The 10337-nt window shown below is 31.5% G+C and overlaps 1 protein-coding gene across 1 annotated transcript; it reads left to right on the top strand.

Moving 5' to 3' along the window:
* Positions 1 to 834: 834 nt before the first annotated feature.
* LOC145059013 (eukaryotic translation initiation factor 5A-like) lies at positions 835 to 2998 on the top strand. The gene is made up of 5 exons (XM_079006909.1): positions 835 to 1151; positions 2035 to 2157; positions 2244 to 2300; positions 2393 to 2467; positions 2750 to 2998. Exons 1-5 carry the CDS (start codon positions 1029 to 1031, stop codon positions 2849 to 2851), a joined length of 480 nt encoding a protein of 159 aa, XP_078863035.1. The 5' UTR covers positions 835 to 1028; the 3' UTR covers positions 2852 to 2998.
* Positions 2999 to 10337: the final 7339 nt, after the last annotated feature.

The raw sequence follows: 10337 nt of genomic DNA, 5'->3' as shown, positions 1-10337 counted from the left end.
TAATATAATTTAATATATAACAAAATATTATAAGTATTAAATATTATATTTAAATTATAATTAGAATGTAAAAATGAACTAAAAATGTATAAATATATAACAGAGAGACTAAAACCGACAACACAAAGTTCATCCCCATTTTGGGAGAAATGAATAGTATAACACCATATTTGGTGTAATACTATTCATATCCCAAAATGGGGGAATAAATGAGGGAGGGTTGGAGAAGAATGAGAGAAGAAATGAGGGAAAAATGGAGAATAAGAATGAGTTGAAGATACTCTAAATAGAGTAGGGTTGGAGATGAATGGGAGAATAAATGTGGGAAATAATAAAGAATGAGAGTTGGTTGGAGATGCTATTAATTCATTGTAATTATTACATTAAAGTATTATGTAAAATTTAATTAAAAAAAACTTATAAAATAACATATGGGAAAAAAAATTAATTCAAAATAACATGACATTTGATAAATTGAATGAGAACATGACATGTGACATAAAAACCAAAATAAATTATGAAAATGAGAGAAGAACCACGTAAATAGAAAAACCACTATGAAAATAAATGTTCTTCGAAATCATTCATTTCAAAAATATATGAGATAAGCTTTCTTATATAAGTCATTGAGATCATTTCTTTTAATATATGATAACAAAATTTTTAATAATAGCAATATCAATATCTTAAGAAATATAATTAAAAATAAGCTCAAAACATGATATCAAATCATCCGTTATTTTATATTTGATGAATACTATTAAACAAGAAGATAAATATGGTGATATGGAAAACGTGCAAGGTTTAAAGATGTGATAAGCGATAAGCGAATAGGAACCTAAAAAAGGGGTCAATCGGCGTAATTTCAAAGCTAATATCCACGGCCCAACACTTCTTCGTCCCTACGTAGCAAACCCTATACACACAGATATATAATCAGTTTCAATCCATCTGCACAAACTCCTGCTTCGTTGCAGTTTGATCGAGATTAACTACTTATACCATCGAATTGAATCAAGCGATCAAAAATGTCTGACGAAGAGCATCAGTTTGAGTCCAAGGCCGATGCCGGAGCCTCCAAGACTTACCCTCAGCAAGCCGGTACCATTCGCAAGAATGGTTATATCGTGATCAAGAATCGTGCTTGCAAGGTTAACATCTTTCTTTAATCTCAGTTTTGTTTTGGAAAATCCTCGTGTTGCGTAGCTATATACTTTATTTAATTGTGTTAATTTTAGACAGTATTCTTTATCATGTTCTATTGGTTATGCGTTTTGCTGCTTTGCGTCGAATTGTTTTTTCAATTATGCTGTTAGGGTTAGGGTTTATGTTGCTTTTCGTCTGTTTCGAGTCAACATGTTTGTATGTCTTGATTTTGCGTAATACGAAATGCTTCATATGAATCAATCGAGCTGTATATAAATTTTATTATGTGATGTTCTATGATTGCGTATGTGGGTGCTTTCAGGATTCTTGTTGCAATTTGGGTTTTCTTTTGTTGTTCTTGCTATAGGCTTAGATTTTTGTTTGCTTTTGGGATTTGTTTAAAAGATCCATCAAATGTAGCATTCAAATTTTCCAACAGATTTAACAAACCCTAAACTGCCATAGTGTCGTGAGAAGCCACTCTTCCTTTTAGATTACATTAGATTCTTGTGGTTTCTTTTTGTTTGTGTATAATTGAAGTTTGATTTTCCTAGCCTTGAGATACTGACATCAACTGAAAGTAGTAGTCACATTGTTGACACTTGACATACTTAAGTATATATACGTGTCTTGTGTACATATATGAATGTGCCTGATATACATCATACATAAGCTTCTTTTTTATCATCGTACCATATTCCATAATCCTTTTTCTTTTACAACCTATCTCCACTATCCATAAGCCTTTCAAATGTTTATAGATGGGTCCCTTACTTAAATTGTTTATTTTTCTTTACTATCACAATTCAGACATATTATTTATTTATAAATTTATATATTGAAGATATATTAATCACTAATGTATTGTTAAATCTTACATGGCAATAGGTTGTGGAAGTTTCCACCTCCAAGACTGGCAAGCATGGTCATGCCAAGTGTCACTTTGTTGCAATCGACATTTTTAACGGGAAAAAACTTGAAGATATTGTTCCATCATCCCATAATTGTGATGTATGTAATATCACTTCTTTTTCTCATTGTAATTATTCTCTTCATTTTTCTGATCAAACTATTTTTTTTTTCTTTCTCTTTTACAGGTCCCCCATGTCAATCGTACCGATTACCAGCTAATTGATATTTCTGAAGATGGATTTGTATGATACTCTCTACTCTGGCCTCTGAATCTTTTTTTTTTAATAAAATTGTGATTATATTTTGATAATAATATCTATATATATTCTTTCAGGTGAGTTTGCTGACTGAAAATGGTAACACCAAAGATGACCTCAAACTCCCCACCGATGATGCTCTCCTCACTCAGGTATTTTTTATTTTATTTATTTTCTGAAAAAGTGAAGTAGAAATGTAGAATCCATTATATAGATTCTACTGTGTTTGATGTGCATTTGACTGAAACTTATAATAGAATATAACTTTTGTCCCCCCCAAGAATGTAGAATACAGGGTGGGGGTCTTGTTTGTGCAAAAAGACATGAATACCCTCTTTGTGGTGTTCATTGAGTTGAGTGTGGTGGAGCCTTTGTGGGTCTTTTCTTTTTATTGTGTGAAAGAGATTGATTGATTTTGATGTTGATGCACACAGATAAAGGATGGATTTGGAGAGGGGAAGGACCTGGTTGTGACTGTTATGTCAGCAATGGGAGAGGAACAGATTTGTGCTCTCAAGGACATTGGCCCCAAATAACTTTTTCAAAAAATCCACAAACACCACACACTATAATATTATTATAACATTTGGAGAAAACAGAAAAACAAGTTATGTTTTTATTTTGTTTTATCATGTAACAGATGTTATGGAATTATTATTCAATTTGGTTTGTGAGTCTGTCAATCCTTATTCGAATATTGGCAAAAAAAAAAAAAAACAGTTTGATAAGCAATTAATTGAAGCAAATAAGCTATTTTCCAAATTGGTACTAGAAATGTCATTTTTCAAACTAGAATTATCATGTACTTGAAAATTGAAATGAAGCAAGTCATGGGTGTCGTTAAGAATGGGTAATCCTTAACTTTAGTTGGTAACATCATTTAATGCCATCAATGATGTGTTTCCTACCTTTTTTGAATTTCATTATTATAAACCAACTAAATTACACCACACCAATTTCTATTTTTCCCATATTTGGTTAAAAAACCCATCGTGCCTGTTTAAAAGTAAGTTGTATAAAGTTGAAATATGGGCATTAAACCATGCACCTGTCCTTTGAAATAGACCCTTTGTTTTGCATTGTATGGTGCCACAAAATAATTGAAATATTTATGGCCAATTAATGGAAGTCTCAAAAGATTTTTCTAGGCTTGTTTATGGTTAGTTACTACTTAGTACAAGACTCAAAACATGTTCTAGATTTTGGGTTTAAACCTTTTTTTTGGTATTGCTAAAAAAAACCCAACGATGAAACATGTGTGTCATTGGGGTTCATTTAAACTTTTTTTTTTACTTTTAAGAAAATCTTCAAAAAGTGAGGTATTTTTCACTCTGCTTAGAGCATGTTCAATATAAGTTTTTATGTATTAATTTATTTATTATTGTTATTATTATAGTCTTTTTCTTTGGATCGACAACTTATCGTCACTTAATACTATTAAAGACAGCTTTTTTTAATTGGCTAAAGTTTTCGGCTTGTCCATTTAACCACTCCTCCTTTAATCATATTTCATTTACCTCACCTCTTATATTTTACTTTTAAATATTTATATTTATTTACTAATTAGTTATTTCTATTAAATATTTATGAAACATAATATTTTCACAAAAGACCTAATATTTTCTATTTTTACAAAGACTTTCTTTTTCCGGCTTAAACGTAATTGCTATTATATGATGAGTTAATGGTGATCATGATGTTTGATGCTTTGATGATGCGTTTATAGTGACAATGATATGATAAATTTATATGTTTAAATGGTAATTTTCATTTTATGATATTGCATGCTAAATGACATCAAAGATGTTAAAATTATCGTATATATGTATCATTTCATGCCTGAGTTCATGGGTGAGATAACTTTATATGATCTAGACATTTTATTAGGTTTTTAAGGTTTGTAACTTATACACTTAGCATGTTCGCGAGTATGTTTCATCATTTATGCCTTTTACATGTTTTTGGTTAGTTTGTGTGGTCTGGATATTCTATGAGGTTTTTGAAGTTTATCGAGGGTGTTAACTATTCTAGCTGTTAGAAATGTGTTAAGTGGGGGATGAGACATGTTTATTGACATGCAATCATACGAGGATGAAATTAAACAGGTCAAACATGTCACAACTCATAGTACTCATATCTATGTATGCATTATCTGATGTGTCCACATACATAAACCGGAGTTTATTGGTTAGAAATTGTATTGTTGGTCCAAGGGCATGTTTCATCCTCAAATCACCACAAACTCATTATTAAATCATCATAGAATATCACAGAATAACAATTAGGTTCAAACCAGAAAAATGTCAAATTGTTAAAGATAGGAGTTAACTTGAAAACGAGCTTAATTTGCCAACCAAAAAGGTACCCTCTTGAGAATTTTCTTGGAAATGAACAAAAAATTTAGGTTTAAATCAGAAAAATAGAAAAGTATTGGGTCATTATTTGTAATTTATGCTAGAATTTAATAGATGTATGTTAGGTGCTAGTTATTATTATTATTTTTTTTTCGTTTTGGCCTGTTTTCATTAATTGGTATCCCTCCATTTACATTGTAGCTTTCTGCCGTCTTTTTCTAAATTCAAAACATCAAGAGGCATGGAGACAATACATACACCTCAACGGCTCAACCCATGCATGTCACCTTCTTCTACTATTCATTACAATTATTTTCTTTTTATTTTGTACATTTCAAGATGATTTTATTTCTATATAATTAGTTGTTGACTATTGATAGATAATAATAATAAAAAAAAACCATACAAAGATCTGATTTGATTTGATTACAATTTATAATTCGTTTATGACAATCATGATCAAGATAAGTCATCAAACGTGTCACCCTCGAATTAATTCCTAAGGACCCATGTCGTTAAATTCATCATTATTCATAAATATTAAGGTATTCCCATAATTTGTTTTAAGAATCTAGAACCGATGAATTCCGATCGGAGATCAGAGGCTGAAGACGTTGTTCTCCATTATCACCAACCAAGAGAGACGTGTATCTTTTTATATTACAAACACTTATAAAATTGATAGTAATTAGAGAATCTAACATAAGATTTTAAATAAAAAATTATTCATTTTCATGTACTAATGGGAGGCAACAATGATAAGTTCGTAATAAAGAAAGTTGCTAGGAGTGCAAATGGAGCACACCACATGCCTTTTGTTTCATCGGGAAATGATTCTTGTTATTGCAAAGCTACCAATAAAAGAAACTCTTCTAAAGTGTTACGAAAATGGTCATAAGTAATACTCATGACTTTTGAAATGGTGGATCCTTTTAGTTCATCTCCACTTCCATGGCCTTTTTTCATCAGGAAAAAAATAGTAAACTGTAACTTTAGTCAGAGGTTGTATGTTCTCATGCAATTGATTATATATATATATATATATATGATTTTTTGTTTAAACCAAAAAAATCAAATATAAGGAGTTTTATTAGCAGAAGAAAAGGTAAAACTAATAATTTCTCGCAAACCTAAAGGGTTTAATGAACCAGAAATACAACAAAGAATAACAAAAATTGCAAGTATCTTGAATTAATGAACCTAAAATCCTTGCATACATTTCTACCAAGCTTAATGGTTTTTATGTCATCATAAACCCTAAAAGTCAACTATGTACACATATTTGATTGTTATAGGAATAATGACATAAAACCACTTAAGTTTGACAGAAATGTAAGCATCTAACATTTCGTGGATTTTAGATTCATTAATACCGGATATTTGTAATTTTTTTTTTCGATTTTACATTTTTTGCAGATTTACCCGGTAAAACCGAAAATTTCTTCCAAAGTAAAAGGCTCTAATGAATTAGAAAATCAAACTCATGGGTATGATTGTCAAAAATCTTCGTGGGACACTGACCCTACAAGACCCCGTTTCCATATGGGGGTAATTTATAATTTTTTTCGGGTTTTGGGGTGGGGAGTTCTGTCTTGAATACCCTGTGGGGCCCCAAAATAATTGCATTATATTTACCTATTTTATGTATAAAAATAAATGTTAAACTTAGGGGTTGTTTGAAAGGATCTGAATTTTTAAGATTTAAACTTTTAAGAGGTCTGAATTTCTAAGAGGATCAAAAATTTTAAGATCCAAATGTTTAACATGTTGTTTGATTGAAACCTTTGAATTGTTGTGTTAAATTATAAAAATGACTATTTTACCCTTTTGTCTTATTTTTTAGTGAATTCAAGTGTCTGTTTATAAAATAATCAAATTAATTTCTTAAATAGTTATAAAAAATATATAAACAACATTTAAAATCTAAAATTGAGCATAAATCAAAATCAAACACAAATCCAAATCAACCATAAATATTTTTAAATCCACAAAATCATATTGAAATCAAAATAATATCCTATAAATTTAATTTGAAGCATTTGACCCTAACTGATTTGCATTTTGGTTACACAAATTAGTTATGTATTTGTTGCCTTCTGAACCCCATTCCATATCGTGTATGTTTTGGCAATCACTCTTTCCCCCTTGTTCTTGACCAGTGTTCTCCCCATACGCCATAAATAACTCATCATGAATATTGCATTTCCTTATGAAATTATGGACAACAAAACAAACAACGACTATGTCTCTTTGCATTGAAAAAGGAAAATGAGTCATTTGCTTTAGGATTGTGAATCTCGCTTCAAAACACCATAAATGCCTTCAATAAAATTTCAGAGTTATGCGTGTGCATGATTGAACTTCTTTTCCTTAGTTAACGCATGTCGTCGTCGATAATCGGATAACCAATACTCTGTGTTGCGGTAAAGAGTTATAAATCCACGAGTGTTGGTGTATGCAACATCAGAAATGTAATATTTATCTACACACATGAGCGAAGGAAGTATTATTTATAGAAATTTAAAATGGTATTTCATAACAAATTTAAAAAGTATCACAAACCTGGGGGAGGGAATGGAAAGCTGAAAGTCGGGTTAAATGTAACTTCTTTCAAAGCTTGTGAATCATGTGTTATGCCCTCCCAATCCACTCATACGAATGTGAATATCATATAAAGTTCACAAATTCCTAATACATTTTGAAAGCATTCACCTTTACTTTGCCCCTATAACGAGTTTTGTTGATCAGCAAACATGAATGCATGTACATGAATTCCATCTAACGCACCTATTGTTCCAGGAAATATTTATCTTAGCCTTCGATGTCGTTCTGAGGAATTTACAGTTGCATTAGAATGCGTTGGCACTATAATCTTTTGCAAAAAAACATCATTGCATTTAGAACCTCATGAATGCATCTATGAATAGTTTATGTGGGGTGATGAAACCTTCATTTGATCATCTTGAACGGTTTGTTATGTCTTATAGTTGTCAAGAACATATCAATCTTTTCTTTAATGCTTATATGCCTACTACTTTACAACCAATTGTTTAGTCTAAAATGATTGCATAAAAGTACATACGCTTCACATGAAAAAACACATCATCTCATGACATTGTGTAGAACTTCCATGTAACAATTTTTTGCGTATATTGATGTCCACTCAAATCCGAATCGTTATCAATTTCCCTTAAGTATATTGGATGCTAGATTCAACTAGTAGCAATGTAGTAAAATGAAAAATACAATTTCTTCATTTGAATCCACAAGCAATTTGTTAATTTGAGAATACATAAAAATTATATTAACAAAATAACATATAACATATACATTCATCCAAAACATCAAGTCATTCAAGTCATATAAAAATCTAGGTCAATCCATTCAAGTCATTCAAAACATCTATTTATCCAAAACATCTACTTATCCAAAACATCGTCATTCAAAACATGTAGTTATCCAAAAAAAACCTCAAATCATTCAAAACACGTACTTAACCAAACATTCCATAACATGCTTCAAAGCTCCTGACCCAATTCTCACAAATAGGTGGATCAATGGTTAACCTAACTTGCCTCTTATTCGCACCTTCATCAAAAAGAGCAACAATTATAGTGTATCTTGGATCAAATATTCCCCATCCTAACTTCTCCAACTTTTCCACACGCACACCAAGATTTGAAGAAACATGCTTTTTCAAAAATATCTTAGCAACTGTGGCAATATCTTCCCCAATTTCAAGAAATCTCGAGTTTGATGCATCTTTACCTTTATCTTTACCCTTATCTTTACTCATTGTCGTATCTATAGTCTTTTGTTTTTTTATTGAAACGAAGACTCCTTACTGAGACCTATAAGTTCTTGTTGAGTGCAATCGTTTTCATCATAGTCATTCAAACTATAGTGGGTTGAATCTTGAGTAAGACGGGGAAGGGTTGAACTTGGCCCCAACCATCAATGCATGTCGAAGTCGTGCCTTTAAACAATTGTGTGCAAAGGTCGGGGAAGGGTAGTGGCATGTGTCTCAAAGAATAAACATGTTTTTTGACTGTTTGGAAAAAAGCATCATATTATTTAAACATGATGATATTAGTTTTATAAGTAAACAAAATACCTTTGTTTCTAGTTCCCCTTCTTCTTTGGAAAGATTGAAGGTGTTGGTTGTTGGATTGTAAACATTGTCGGTTTTCTTTTTTAACTTCAAAAAAGCACCAAACTTTGAATTTAGGTAGTCATAGCAGTTCTTCAATTGTTTTTGGTCGACAATGAAATTATGCTCACTTCTTAAATTTTCAGCCACATTCCTCCAAGATAGTGCTTCCAAACTACTTCATTCCCGTCCATTGGCCGTAACTTCATTTAAACAAGCCTCTAGAAAAGTTTTCTTTACACCTTCAACCTTCCAATTAATTCTATCCTTTTTTTCTCCTATGTATTTGATCAATTCAACAAACAAATGCATATTTCAACAACATTTAAGCAAAAGAAATGCACATTTCAACAACAATTCAACATAACAAATGAATAATTCAGCTAAACAAATGCATATTTCAACAACATTTAAGCAAAAGAAAAGCATATTTTCATCAACATTCAACATCATATTTCATAGCATCGGATTCATATCAAAAGAAAAGCATATATTATGCAACAACAACAGTTAAGATCATATTTCATAACATTATAACATCAAATTTCTGATTTCAACATTTCAAGAGTTTGATTTTAGAAAAAAAAAACCATTTAATTTCAGCAAGTCTATATATTTTTACACCGCATCTAAATTCAGAAAAAAGAAAAGAAAAAAAACAAGTTTTCTATGAAATCTGATTTCAAAAGTTGTTTAAGAAGCAAATCATCTGCAAAATAAAATCATTAGATGAGAACATGTATTGGATTTAGCTTCGATTTCATAAGAAAATAGTGGAGGGTGATCTTACCTGCATAAATCGTTGCAGAAGTCGTCGGAGGTGGAATAAGGACTGTAGTGACATAGGAGTCGAAGCTAGAGGCGGAGAAGACACTATCGACTATGATCGCGGGGAAGAAACACAACTTCAGCAGATGGAGCGGAGGTTTTGTGTGTGCGTCGATGAGAAGAAACGAGCAGAGGAGGCGTGATTTTGAGAAGAAAAGAAAGAGCGACGACAACTAGGGAATTTGGTTTTTTTTTTCAGACGCGCGTTCAAGTCTGAATTTTTAAGTGCCATTTATTAAATTCAAATGTAGATTATTAGAGGGTACCAAACATGCCAAATCCAAAATTTTAAGAGGTTACCTCTTAAATTTTCAATTAAGAGGTAAACAAACAGTGTAACAGGGCCTTAGATCATTATGTAATATATTTTTTGCATTTCAATAATTGGTGTAATATGTAGAGCTAAATAAAAAAACGAGTTTATAATACGGCAAATATGGTTAAACGGGGGATTTCAAGCGAAATATGAATTCAAGGGAAATGGGGGAAACAAGGGCATGAGCAGGGGTGGTCTTCAAATTCAGGGACAGGATCAGGGGTGGAGAAACGGGGGAATTCGGGGTCAGGATCAAGGTCGAGGGAAATAGACGATTTCAATGGCGGGGATGGGGCAGTTATTTCTGTCCTCGTTTGGTCCTATTGACATCTCACTCAAGGGCTTTTATGAACCAAAAAAAGGGTAAAACCAAA

This window comes from Lactuca serriola, chromosome 1 (genome assembly GCF_051521515.1).
Source record: "Lactuca serriola cultivar US96UC23 chromosome 1, Lser_US96UC23_V15, whole genome shotgun sequence".
Classification (NCBI taxonomy): Eukaryota; Viridiplantae; Streptophyta; class Magnoliopsida; order Asterales; family Asteraceae; genus Lactuca; species Lactuca serriola.
This window is presented reverse-complemented; position numbering and strand designations above follow the sequence as displayed.